Source organism: Marmota flaviventris, chromosome 9, assembly GCF_047511675.1.
Source record: "Marmota flaviventris isolate mMarFla1 chromosome 9, mMarFla1.hap1, whole genome shotgun sequence".
In the NCBI taxonomy this organism is placed as follows: domain Eukaryota; kingdom Metazoa; phylum Chordata; class Mammalia; order Rodentia; family Sciuridae; genus Marmota; species Marmota flaviventris.
Genome location: NC_092506.1, coordinates 12,488,847 through 12,503,425, shown reverse-complemented (window position 1 = coordinate 12,503,425; position 14,579 = coordinate 12,488,847). Strand labels below are relative to the sequence as shown.

The 14,579-nt window shown below is 38.2% G+C and overlaps 1 protein-coding gene across 1 annotated transcript; it reads left to right on the top strand.

Annotated features, from left to right (window-relative positions):
• The first annotated feature begins 3,840 nt into the window (after nt 1-3,840).
• Nucleotides 3,841-14,134, top strand: Oosp2 (oocyte secreted protein 2). Its single transcript, XM_071616914.1, is given in 4 exon segments — nt 3,841-3,904; nt 12,743-12,781; nt 12,784-12,923; nt 14,063-14,134. Coding segments are annotated over 4 exon segments (315 nt in total).
• Nucleotides 14,135-14,579: the final 445 nt, after the last annotated feature.

Genomic DNA, 14,579 nt, shown 5'->3' with positions numbered 1-14,579 from the left:
TTTTCATTCATTTGTATATAATGAAAAAATATAATTTGCTTTTAGCACAGCCACAGAGAAACTAAGGAAAGATTTGTGCTTTAATTATAAGAAAGTTAATCAAATATTTCTTATGAGTTCATTATACTAAGATAGGGCTTGGGTAATACAAAGAATTATGCATGTGGTCCCTGCCAATAATATTCTGGACAAACTGCATAAAGCTACTTGAAAAATTATTATGCACTTGCCTTGTTTTGCACGTATATGTAGAAAAGTTGTTTTACAGTGGGGTAAGGTGATAGTGGTAGTATAATTTTTGAATTACTACAAATAATCTTACAAAAATGGATAATGCATCTCATACAGTAAAAGAAAGCAAACAGTTATCTTCAAAACTTAGTTATGAAGTATTCTCCAGAAATGCTACAAAACAATAGCTAGGTCCAAATAAACACAAAGAGGATGTCCTCTATAGGTTCCGTGAAGGTTTGGGGATAATTGCTAATATAAGTTTTTATTTCTATTTTTAACTGAATCATGAATCTAGTTCCAATCATTTACCATCAAATGCAATAATTTCATTCTTTTTTATGGTTGAGTAAAACTCTATTGTGTGTGTGTGTAAAACATTTTCTTTACCCCTTTATTTGTTGATGGGCACCTAGGCTGGCTTCATAACTTGACTATTATGAATTACACTGCCATAAACACTACTGTAGTGATAGGGACTGTATCACTAATTCTAATTTCAGTTCTTTTGGATAAATACCTGGGGGTGGGATAGGTGGATAAGAGGGTTAGTTTCTTCGAGGTTAGCTGCAAAATGTGGAATCTGAAAACACCCCAAAGAACATTTCATATTGATTACATTAAAATCCATTGATCCTTGCCTTTTGCCAATGCATGCTTCTATAACATCATGAATGAACAATTTGGGAAATCTTGGTTTGCTGCATTATGCAGATCTTCTGAATGATGAGATATTTCATGATGGAACATAAACATCATAGTTATACCACTACAATACAGGTTTTCCAAAAATCTTATTTTCTTGTAAGTTTGAATTTAATTGCTGGACATAAATGTGAGTCATTTAAAGTGACTTCATTCAGTTTCAAGAATATATCCCTCAAATACCCAAAGCTGAGTAATGATTGTTTGCCCAACAGTAAAGATGGTGTCCTCTGTAAAACGTGGCCTGCTCAACTCACAGCCTGAACATGCCCCCGGAGCTTTTCCTCCAGGAAGTCTCTACTTTGACATGCAGCTGGGGGACTTCCTACATCCTTTCCATTTTATCACACAGAATATTGAAGAGATGTGTCCTCAAGGGTTGACAATTAATAACATGAATACTTTTTACTGCCTTAAGTGAAATTGATCCTACCCCCTTACTGTGAGTATGAAGAATACAATGACAATCATCACAGTTTGGTGCCACTGCCTTGGTTGGTGTTTAGGAGGCAACAGGGTGAACCAATATTTTTACACATGCATGCAAATGTCAGTGGTGAAAAACAATGTCTCAGTATTATTACAAATATTTTTTGGTCCTGCAAATCTCCAGATATCCAATGACCACATATTGAGACCTATGGCAGTAGAAGGATATTCTTCTTTGTGGGATATGTCATACATTCTAAAATAGTTAAATGCAAAGGGGCATCATATCAACAACTTACTCTCAAAGGGTGCAGAAAAAATAAGGTTCTTTGTACTAACAGCATTTCACTAAGTCAGTGCTCAAATAAATACAATTTTTATTTTAACTCTGTGTACATTTTACACTAGGTTATATTTAAATTCCATTATTCTTTCATAGAAAAAAATATTAAAACTGAAATATTGGGAATGGATTTTGTTCATTCTGAGGTCTTTGTAGTACTGGGAACACTGCAGGAATCACCTGAGCTCAAGCTGAGGGAAACAGTCAATTTTCCCCCCAGTATTAACTTTGGCCATATGCTTTTCTGTTTTTCTTTAAATCCACAGCGAACTTATAATTTACATAGTATGGCTGTATTTTTTTTTTAACAGAATATGAACATGAGCCTTAGCTTTCTAAAATTTACACAAATACAATGAAGAAGCTGGTCAAATGATTCCATAGGCTGAACTCAGCCAGTAGAAGCTTTTTGGAAGCATCTTAGATGTTTACAGTGGCATAGTTTAAAGGATAAATGTAAAACAAATAAATTTTAGATTGTACAAATGTTAATAACATCAGGAAAAAGCTTAACAAAAATAAGACAAAAACCGTAGTGTGGCCTTGTCTTGTCTTTCTCTAGTCCTCTACCCTCTTTGTGGTGGGAGAATGGGTTTTTCAGGTTTTCCTGACGTGGAACACAGTGGGTCACAGCTTTGGGGATCTCACATTAGAGAATGGGAATATGAGGCTGGAAATAGAAGTCTTTTGATAACACACAGGGATGCCCTGGGTTTATAGCACTTGGGATATAAGATTTGAGCCTTGCAGACACCAAAATCTGTGACTGCTCAAGTCCTTAGAATTACATGATGTGGTATTTGCATATGTGCTCCTGCACACTTGAAATCCTTTCTAGATTACTTGTAATACCTAATACAATATGAGTGCCATGTAGATAGTTGTTACACTGTATGGTTTAGAAAATAACCATCAGAAAAATTTCTGCACTTGTTGAGTACATATGCAATTTTTTCCCAAACATTTTAGATCCACGATAGATGGAATCCATGGATGCAGACCCACAGACGCTGAGGGTTGACTGTAGTCATTTGAGAGCAGACTGAAACATTGAAAATATTATTTAGATATGAATAAAAATCATAATAGGAATCAATTCAGGCTCAGTGTTATTTACTGTTAGCCTTTGATTTCTAAGTTTCTCTTAAAATTACAGAGAAACATCATGACTGACATTTTTAGAATATAAAATTTAAAAAAACTTAGCTGGAACTTATATTTCAATGGAGTATTGGAATAGAACTATATTCATTATGCATATACAATTATATATATGTGTATATATGTATATAAGATATTTCTTTAAATAGTTATAAAGTTTGAAATAACTGTATTAACTAAAACATTAATTTAGGAAGAATCAACAGACTTGAATTTGTGGGTTTTTTTGTTTTTTTTTTTTTGGTACCAGGGTTTGAACTCAGGTGTGCTTAGCCACTGAGCCACATCCCCAGCCCTTTTTATGTTTCTTAAAAATTTTTTAATTAATTAATTTATTTTTATTTTGAGACGGGATCTTGCTAGGTTGCTTAGGGCCTTACTAAATTGCTGAGACTAGCTTTGAACTTGAAATCCTCCTACCTCAGCCTCCTAAGCCACTGAGGTTACAGGAATGTGCCTGGCTTTTTCCCTCTTTTTTAATACCAGGAAAATTGATTTTCCTTTGGCCCCTCCCTCCTAGGAATTTATGTTCCTGACCAAGTCATTTTTTCTTCTTGTGATTCTTCCAGTTAAATCCATAGAAATGAAGTAATAATTGATTTCAAGTATGTATGATTTAGGCCGTCTACATATTAGCTAGAAGCTTAACACCTGAACATTATTTAGTAAAAAACAGTCTCTTGAAATTTAGTGTCTAATGGAAGTATTGTGTATGGTGCCAGCCTCCCAAATGATTTTTCCCAGGCCCTGAGCAAACAGTTATCAAAGGACACTTCCCTGACATCAGTGTTTCTGTAATCAGAAGAGCCCAAGTCTTTGGGTGGGTGGCACCATGACCGAGCTCCGTGGACTACCCTGGGGAGAAAAGTGAAGGCAGCTGAGCACGGGGTGCCAAATAAAATCACTAAGCCAGGCACCACGTCCTGTTCCTGAGAGGACCTGTGCTGGAGTCCACTCAGACGAACGTCTCCATGGCTTTAGAAGTCTTGCTTTTCCTCACGGTCTTGTCTTGGCCTTGTGCTGAGAGCATCAAAGGTAAGTGACCATTTAGAAAGAACATTCTCAATTTCATAATGATTGCTTTCCTTCCAGCTACTTCTCTCCCTTCAGAGAACCCATCTTATTAGGATTATCCAGAAGAGAAATACTTGGCAGCCTTTTGGACTTGTGTGGATAAGCTGAGGATGCGTTTTTCTCTTTCTGCCTAAATGTCTGAGTCCCAAGGCATTTTGGGGGTCTTTGGTCTCTCCTTCATTTTGGTCTTCTCCTTATCTTGATTCTCCTTTGCAGAAATAGTCCTGGGCTCTATTTCAAGCCCACTGTCAATTACCAGTGCTTGATTTTATCTTAGCTGATCTTCCTGCTTCCAGATGCCTCCTAATTCCATTTGGTGATGCTATTGCTCTTTTGTACCTTAAAAAAATATTGCTCTGCCTTTCACTCATGTCCAATTCGTCAATAGTTCTACAAAGCCAATAGGATAAAACTAAATAAAATCTTGGCTGTTTATGAGTTTATTCTAATGTATCTCTTCTACTTTACCTGGAATCCAAATGCCTCCTGGCTTTAAGAGCTGATGAAAGGTCAACTGTTCTCAGGCAGCATGTAAATATTACTTCTTGTGTATTTTTAAAAATAAAGTAGAGTCGCTTGTTTCCTTCTGTTTGAAGTGAGGTCTTTTGGGAACTGGTGTTATAAATTTCTTAAGTATTCATTTTGTGTTGGAAGGACCATATATAGCTTCTGACATCTTTCCATGTTTTTAAGATAAATCCTTCCAAATGTTTGATTAGTCCAGCTCACCATGTAGAAGTTAATTACTAAAAAGAACAGCACATGTACAGAAAGGACAGTGACTGGAAAATTCTGGTTCTCTGGGATGGTGTAAGCACGGTGTTTCAGACCCTGGCCCTAATTCTTGATGGTTGGGTGCAGAATTCTGCCTCAGTTAAAGTATCTGCTGCTGTGCGCTCCTCAGGCTTTATCTCAAGTAATTTCTTAGGGCTTTGAGACACCACACGATGTCACATTGAAATGTGACTGTCATGTATGGGCAGCAGCAGTGAAGTCAGACGCATGGGCTTCCTGTGTGTCTGCTTCCTTTGGAATCCATCCTCAGTTCCAGCTGTTAAAACATATTTTCTTTTTCCTTCGTTTTTTAGAAAGGGTGTTCTTGATCACCTTATTTAGGTGGTGTTAGAATAATATTTCAAACACCTGATGAGATGTGATTTGGAGGTCACCATCACTGATGTAGGACACCTGCCCTCTGCAACCCTTTGTTTTGACACGCCTGGCTTTTCCCTCCTTCTTGGTGAGGGTTTATCTGTAAAGACCACAGACTTACAGGCTCCAGTGGTGTTGGAGGTCTGGTGGTCACTTGCTCCTTAATTGAATATATTTTTCATGTTGAAAGACTCAACTCCTCCCGATGAATCCACAAAAATAGTGATTATTCTTGACTTCTTGAAGATTTCAGTGTACAGGGTAAGAATGGGGTTTACAAACAAAGCTTTCATAGCATTTCCTTCCCAGGTAGTAGATTTTCTCTCTTGAAACTATTTCTTCTTATGGCTGATCCGATAGGGACTCTACTGTACCTGCACCACCCTTTCTGTAGATATGAATTCTATTACCCCTGTACCATGTTTTATCCTTCTCCCTCTTTAAAAAGAATACTGGGAATATATCTCTCTTATTCTAATGTATTGCAAATTGCTTGTATCCCTTGTATGTAGTCCTAGATATGTGACTTCCCATGGGATCCAATTTTTTAGAAGGAAACAAGGATCTATATAAATAAATATATATATATATATATATATATATATATATATATATATATTTGATCTTTTTTTTTAAATTTTTATTCTTGGTTGTTCAAAACATTACATAGTTCTTGATATATCATATTTCACACTTTGATTCAAGTGGGTTATGAACTCCCATTTTTACCCCGTATACAGATTGCAGAATCACATCAGTTTCACATCCATTGATTTACATATTGCCATACTAGTGTCTGTTGTATTCTGCTGCCTTTCCTATCCTCTACTATCCCCGCTCCCCTCCCCTCCCTTCCCCTCTTCTCTCTCTACCCCCTCTACTATCATTCATTTCTCCCCCTTGTATTATTTTTCCCTTTTCCCTCACTTCCTCTTCTATGTAATTTTGTATAACCCTGAGGGTTTCCTTCCATTTCCATGCAATTTCCCTTCTCTCTCCCTTTCCCTCCCACCTCTCATCCCTGTTTAATGTTAATCTTCTTCTCATGCTCTTCGTCCCTACTCTGTTCTTAGTTACTCTCCTTATATCAAAGAAGACATTTGGCATTTGTTTTTTAGGGATTGGCTAGCTTTACTTAGCATAATCTGCTCTAATGCCATTTATTTCCCTGCAAATTCTATGATTTTGTCATTTTTTAATGCAGAGTAATACTCCATTGTGTATAAATGCCACATTTTTTTTTTTATCCATTCGTCTATTGAAGGACATCTAGGTTGGTTCCACAGTCTTGCTATTGTGAATTGTGCTGCTATGAACCTCGATGTAGCAGTGTCCCTGTAGCATGCTCTTTTTAGGTCTTTAGGGAATAGACCGAGAAGGGGAATAGCTGGGTCAAATGGTGGTTCCATTCCCAGCTTTCCAAGAAATCTCCATACTGCTTTCCAAATTGGCTGCACCAATTTGCAGTCCCACCAGCAATGTACAAGTGTACCCTTTTCCCCACATCCTCGCCAGCACTTGTTGTTTGACTTCATAATGGCTGCCAATCTTACTGGAGTGAGATGGTATCTTAGGGTGGTTTTGATTTGCATTTCTCTGACTGCTAGAGATGGTGAGCATTTTGTCATGTACTTGTTGATTGATTGTATGTCCTCCTCTGAGAAGTGTCTGTTCAGGTCCTTGGCCCATTTGTTGATTGGGTTATTTGTTATCTTATTGTCTAATTTTTTGAGTTCTTTGTATACTCTGGATATTAGGGCTCTATCTGAAGTGTGAGGAGTAAAGATTTGTTCCCAGGATGTAGGCTCCCTATTTACCTCTCTTATTGTTTCTTTTGCTGAGAAAAAACTTTTTAGTTTGAGTAAGTCCCATTTGTTGATTCTAGTTATTAACTCTTGTGCTATGGGTGTCCTATTGAGGAATTTGGAGCCCGACCCCACAGTATGTAGATCGTAGCCAACTTTTTCTTCTATCAGACGGCGTGTCTCTGATTTGATATCAAGCTCCTTGATCCATTTTGAGTTAACTTTTGTGCATGGCGAGAGAAAGGGATTCAGTTTCATTTTGTTGCATATGGATTTCCAGTTTTCCCAGCACCATTTGTTGAAGATGCTATCCTTCCTCCATTGCATGCTTTTAGCCCCTTTATCAAATATAAGATAGTTGTAGTTTTGTGGATTGGTTTCTGTGTCCTCTATTCTGTACCATTGATTCACCCGCCTGTTTTGGTACCAGTACCATGCTGTTTTTGTTACTATTGCTCTGTAGTATAGTTTGAAGTCTGGTATCGTTATACCGCCTGATTCACACTTCCTGCTAAGCATTGTTTTTGCTATTCTGGGTCTTTTATTTTTCCATATGAATTTCATGATTGCTTTCTCTATTTATTCAAGAAATGCCATTGGGATTTTGATTGGCATTGCATTAAACCTATAGAGAACATTTGGTAATATCGCCATTTTGATGATGTTAATTCTGCCTATCCATGAACAGGGTATATTTTTCCATCTTCTAAGATCTTCTTCTACTTCTCTCTTTAGGGTTCTGTAGTTTTCATTGTATAAGTCTTTCACCTCTTTTGTTAGGTTGATTCCCAAGTATTTTATTTTTTTTTGAGGATATTGTGAATGGAGTGGTTGTCCCCATTTCCATTTCAGAGGATTTGTCGCTGATATACAGGAATGCCTTTGATTTATGTGTGTTGATTTTATATCCTGCCACTTTGCTGAATTCATTTATTAGCTCTAATAGTTTCTTTGTAGACCCTTTTGGGTCTGCTAGGTATAGAATCATGTCACCTGCAAATAGTGATAATTTAAGTTCTTCTTTTCCTATTTTTATGCCTTTAATTTCTTTCGTCTGTCTAATTGCTCTGGCCAGTGTTTCGAGAACTATGTTGAACAGAAGTGGTGAGAGAGGGCATCCCTGTCTTGTTCCAGATTTTAGAGGGAATGCCTTCAATTTTTCTCCATTCAGAATGATGCTAGCCTGAGGCTTAGCGTAGATTGCTTTTACAATATTGAGGTATGTTCCTGTTATCCCTAGTTTTTCTAGAGTTTTGAACATAAAGGGATGCTGTACTTTGTTGAATGCTTTTTCCGCATCTATCGAGATGATCATATGGTTCTTATTTTTAAGTCTATTGATGTGGTGAATAACATTTATTGATTTCCGTATATTGAACCAGCCTTGCATCCCAGGGATGAATCCTACTTGATCATGGTGCACAATTTTTTTGATATGTTTTTGTATCCGATTCGCCAGAATTTTATTGAGGATTTTTGCATCTAGGTTCATTAGAGATATTGGTCTGTAGTTTTCTTTCTTTGAAGTGTCTTTGTCTGGTTTAGGAATCAGGGTGATTTTGGCCTCGTAGAATGAATTTGGAAGTTCTCCCTCTTTTTCTATTTCCTGAAGTAGCTTGAAAAGTATTGGTATTAGTTCCTCTTTAAAGGTTTTGTAAAACTCTGCTGTATACCCATCTGGTCCTGGGCTTTTCTTAGTTGGTAGTCTTTTGATGGTTTCTTCTATTTCCTCAATTGATATTGGTCTGTTTAGGTTGTCTATATCCTCCTGACTCAATCTGGGCAGATCATATAACTTAAGAAATTTATCGATGCCTTCACTATCTTCTATTTTATTGGAGTATAAGGATTCAAAATAATTTCTGATTATCTTCTGTATTTCTGAAGTGTCTGTTGTGATATTGCCTTTTTTATCCCGTATGCTAGTAATTTGAGTTCTCTCTCCTCTTCGTTAGCATGGCTAAGGGTCTGTTGATTTTATTTATTTTTTCAAAAAACCAACTTTTAGTTTTGTCAATTTTTTCAATTGTTTCTTTTGTTTCGATTTCATTAATTTCAGCTCTGATTTTAATTATTTCTTGCCTTCTACTTCTTTTGCTGTTGTTTTGCTCTTCTTTTTCTAGGATTTTGAGATGAAGTATGAGATCATTTATTTGTTGGTTTTTTTCTCTTTTTAAGGAATGAACTCCAAGCAATGAATTTTTTCTCTTAGAACTGCTTTCAATGTGTCCCATAGATTCCGATATGTTGGGTCTGTGTTTTCATTTATCTCTAAGAAGTTTTTAATTTCCTCCTTGATGTCTTCTATAACCCATTGATCATTCAGTAACCTATTGTTCATTCTCCAAATGATGCATGATTTTTCCTTCCTTCTTTTATAGTTGATTTTCAGTTTCATTCCATTATGATCAGATAAGATGCATGGTATTATCTCTACTCCTTTATATTGTCTAAGAGTTGCCCTGTGACATAATATATGATCTATTTTTGAGAAGGATCCATGTGCTGCTGAGAAAAAAGTGTAACTGCTTGATGTTGGGTGGTATATTCTATATATGTCAATTAATTCTAGGTTATTAATAGTGTTATTGAGTTCTATAGTTTCCTTATTCAACTTTTGTTTGGAAGATCTGTCCAGTGGCGAGAGAGGTGTGTTGAAGTCTCCCATGATTATTGTATGGTGGTCTATTAGACTCTTGAACTTGAGAAGAGTTTGTTTGATGAACATTGCTGCACCATTGTTTGGGGCATATATATTTATGATTGTTATGTCTTGTTGGTGTATGGTTCCCTTGAGCAGTATGTAGTGTCCCTCTTTATCCCTTTTGATTAACTTTGGCTTGAAATCTATTTTATTTGATATGAGTATGGACACTCCTGCTTGTTTCTGAAGTCCATATAAGTGATATGATTTTTCCCAACCTTTCACCTTCAGTCTATGTATGTCTTTTCCTATCAAATGCATCTCCTGTAGGCAGCATATTGTTGGGTCTTATTTTGTGATCCATTCTACTAGCCTGTGTCTCTTAATTGGTGAGTTTAAGCCATTAACATTTAGGGTTATTATTGAGATATGGTTTGTTCTTCCAGCCATATTTGTTTATTTATGTTACTAAACATGGTTTGTTTTCCTCTTTGATTATTTCCCCCCCTTTACTGTCCTACCTCCCACTGTTGGTTTTCATTGTTATTTTCCATTTCCTCTTCCTGTAATGTTTTGCCGAGGATGTTTTGAAGAGATGGTTTTCTAGCTGCAAATTCTTTTAACTTTTGTTTATCGTGGAAGGTTTTAATTTCATCTTCCATCCTGAAGCTTAATTTCACTGGATACACAATTCTTGGTTGGAACCCATTTTCTTTCAGTGTTTGAAATATGTTATTCCAGGATCTTCTAGCTTTCAGAGTCTGTGTTGAAAGATCAGCTGTCATCCTGATTGGCTTACCCCTAAATGTAATCTGCTTCCTTTCTCTTGTAGCTTTTAAAATTCTCTCCTTATTCTGTATGTTGGGCATCTTCATTATAATGTGTCTAGGTGTGGATCTCTTATGATTTTGCACATTCAACGTCCTGTAGGCTTCTAGGATTTGGGTTTCTGTCTCATTCTTCAAGTCTGGGAAGTTTTCTCGTATTATTTCATTGAATAGATTGCTCATTTCTTTGGTTTGGACCTCTATACCTTCCTGTATCCCAATGACTTTTAAGTTTGGTCTCTTTATGTTATCCCATATTTCTTGGATGTTCTGCTCATGGTTTCTTAACAGTCTTGCTGAGCTGTCTATGTTCTTTTCCAGTTGAAATACTTTGTCTTCATTGTCTGATGTTCTATCTTCTAAGTGTTCTACTCTGCTGGTAGTATTCTCAATTGAGTTATTAAGTTGGTTTATTGCTTCCTGCATTTCTAGGATTTCTGTTTGTTTGTTTTTTATAACCTCTATCTCCCTGTATAGTTGATCTTTTGCTTCTTGGATTTGTTTATGTAATTCATTGTTGAAGTGATCTTTCATTGTCTGATTTTGCTGTCTAATGTCTTCCTTGAGACTCCAGATCATCTGAAGCATGTATATCCTGAATTCTTTATCTGACATTCCATCTGCTGCAGCTATTACCTCTTCTAAAGTTGAGTTGACCTGCATTGCTTGTGGTCCTTTCTTTCCTTGTCTTTTCATACTGCTCACGTTTCTTTCTGCTTGGTGAAACTGTTGTGTTTTTGAAAATTTCCCCCTATATATTTATATTGCTCTTGTATAGTTGAAAAGTCTCCCTTGCAGGGGCGGGCAGCGGCTGTGCTCCTCCTCTAATTGGGGTGATCTGTCTACCACGCTGACGGGCCACTGGGCCTGTTCTGCTGGTCAGTTGCAGGTCTGCCTACCTTGCAGGCGCGGGCGGCGGCTCTGCTCTGCCCCTTTTCCAATTGGTGTGATGTGTCTACCACGCCGGCAGGCCGCTGGGCCTGGTCTGCCGGTCGGTCACAGGTCTGCCTACCTTGCGGGCTCGGGCGGCGGCTCTGCTCTGCCCCTACTCCAATTGGGGTGACGTGACTACCACGCCGGCGGGTCGCTGGGCCTGTTCTGGGCGCAGGCGGCGGCTCTGCTCTGCCCCTCTGGCTTGATGACAAAGTGAGAGAGACTCGGGTGTTTGTGACTCACTTTCTTTACCAGGAGACCAACTGTTTCTGTCGCCGCTGGTATCGATGAAGTTATCTCCTCCGCCGCTTTCTGATGACATCAGATCTCTGCCATGTTGGTATCCCATGCGAATGGCAGCATTTCGTTCCCTTTGCCGGGTGACCAAAGCAACGGGTGAGTCCTGACCGGCCCTCACAAGCCCCGTCTCAATCCTGTTGCCACTGCCTATGAAGGCTCGGTTGGTATTTACCTCCACAGTATTCAGCAGGACCCGGACCGAGAAGCAGTTTCTGCGGGTTCTTTAGCCCTGGGCCAGAGCAGTTCCGGGAGCTGGTATTCGGCCGCTCCGGGCTCGGTGTATGTTCTGATAGGAGCAGGCTCCAAGAAGCAGTTTCCGCGGGTTCTTTAGCACTGAGCCTGAGTAATTTGTCTGCAAGACGCAGGCGAATGGCAGCCTGAAATTACCTGTTCTATGGCTGAATGAGCTGCGATGAGTCGAAAACAAGGATGGTGATGTCAGCTCTCCAAGATGGTGGCCGCTGGCTTCCTCTGTTCTCTGACTGGTGTGGAGAACCGAATTGGACCGCTTCCTTCCCCCGTCTCAAACCCAGAATTCAGCACTGAGCACGGTGATTGCACAGCTGGCAGAAGCCCGCAGAATCCACAGCGCTGTATCTTTGTGTTGCTATCTCCTCGTTTCCCAGCGTGCCCCGCAGACTCTAGCCACAGGGCGATTTGCTGAATAAGCAGCGTGACCCTCCGTGCGGACAAATCTCTCACGTTTGAGCCCCCGTAGCTGATCCTTGTGCAATGGAAATCCTTCCTCTAGGTTTTGGAGCACCCCAATTTTGCTGGAAATTCCTAACAAGATAGCTTTTAGCCATTCTAACTCGTCATTCTCCCGCACAGTGACACGGTACACGGGGGTGATGCACTCACTTCACCGCCATCTTCCCGAATCCCTATAAATATATTTTATCATTAGACTTGCAGGTTGATTTTTTTCCCCTTGTAAAACAACTGAAAGCTAGTTATTTGGGGCATAATAAGGCAGATATTTTGGTGTTGGTAATATGAAAGCCTTTTATAGGCTATTCTTTAAAGCCATAAAAAGAAAGGCCTCCTAATTAGCACAAAGGGCAGATCCAAATGTTCTTTGAACTCTTCCTTAAAGCAGACACACATCTGACACTTTCTCACTTGGTTCTTTCCATAGTGAAAATAAGTTGTTCTACAAACTGGGTGATTGTCTCAGTAAGCCCATTTCAGATGGTAGCTGCAACTGACATATGTTCCTTGATGAATTATTTCTGGGATGGGGCTGCCCTGTGACTCAGATTCAAACTTATATATATGACTTGATGTATCCTGTTCATGATTGTGGCATCAGGACGAAGGTAAGAATTGCGATTATTGGTAAAAAAAAAAAAAAATTCAAATGTTTCATTACATCTTTATGCCTAGTGTTAAAATTATTTTTTTTAAAAAATTTCTAATGCATTGAAAATTGCTTGTGTCCCTGTTCATAGTTCTAGGTAGGCTACTCTCTATAGCATCCAATTGTCTTAGAAGAAGCAAGGCCAACTATCCCTATTTGCTGATGACATGATTCTATATTCAGAAGGCCCAAAAAACTCCACCAGAATGTTTCTAGAACTCATAAACAAATTCCACAAAGTAGTAGGATATGAAATTAACACCCATAAATCCATTGCATTCCTATACATCAATGATAAATCAACTGAAAGAGAAATTAGGAAAACTGTCCTATTCATGATATCCTCAAAGAAAATATTTTCCAAATATTTGGGAACCAATCTAACTAAAGAGGTAAAGGACCTCTACAATGAAAACTACAGAAAACTGAAGAAAGAAATTGAAGAAGACCTTAGAAGGTGGAAAGATCTTCCATGTTCTTGGATAGGCAGTATTATAGTCAAAATTGCTATACTAACAAAAGTGCTATACAGATTTGATGCAATTCCTATTAAGGTTCTGATGATGTTCTTCATAGAAATAGAAAAAGCAGTCAGGAAATTCATTTGGAAAAATAAGAGGCCCGGAATAGTCAAAGCAATCCTCAGCAAGAAAAGCAAAGCAGGAGGCATCACAATACCAGATCTTAAATTATGGTACTGAGCTACAGTAACAAAAACTCGTGGCATTGGCACCAAAACAGGCATGAAGACCAATGGTATGGAAGACATAGAGACAAACCCACGTAAATACGGTTATCTCATACTAGACAAAGGCATGATTCTATATTCATTGGAGAAAAGATAGCTTCTTCAACAAATTGGGCTGGGATAACTGGAAATCCATATGTAGCAAAATGAAATTAGACCCCTATCTCATCCTACATGAAAGTCAATCAAAGTGGATCAAGGACCTGGGAATTAGACCACAGACTCTGAAGTTATTAGAAGAAAAATTAGGACAAAATCTTCATCATGTCAGCTCTGGAAAATTCCTCAACAAGACTCCTAAAGCACAAGAACCAAAGTCAATAATCAATAAATGCTTCTTCATCACAAAGGAAACAATCAAGAACATGAAGAGAGAGTCTACAGAATGGGAGAAAATCTTTGCCACCTGCATCACAGATTGAGCATCTCCAGGATGTATAAAGAACTCAAAAAAAAAAAAACTTTAAAAATAAAACAAATGAGAAATATCACAATCAATAAATGGGCAAAGGAATTGAACAGATACTTCACAGAAGAAATATATATGTGAAAAATGTTCAATATCACTAGCGATTAGAGAAATGCAAATTAAAACTACTCTGAGATTTCATCTCATTCCAGCCTGCCGCAGTCCGGCTGCAGCAAAATAACTGGGGGGTGACGAACAACTTGTGTACATTGATACAGCAGGAGTGGAAGCCGTTTATTGCAGGACAGGAGCAGTATTTATACATTCCACACAGCTTTTCTAATTAGCATAAACTAGATACATCAGTCAACCAATAAGGAATCTCCACACTTAATGGCTTGTTTTTGTTACTTCTCAAACCACTCCCTCTGGCATTTTGTCAGGCACCATCCAGACTT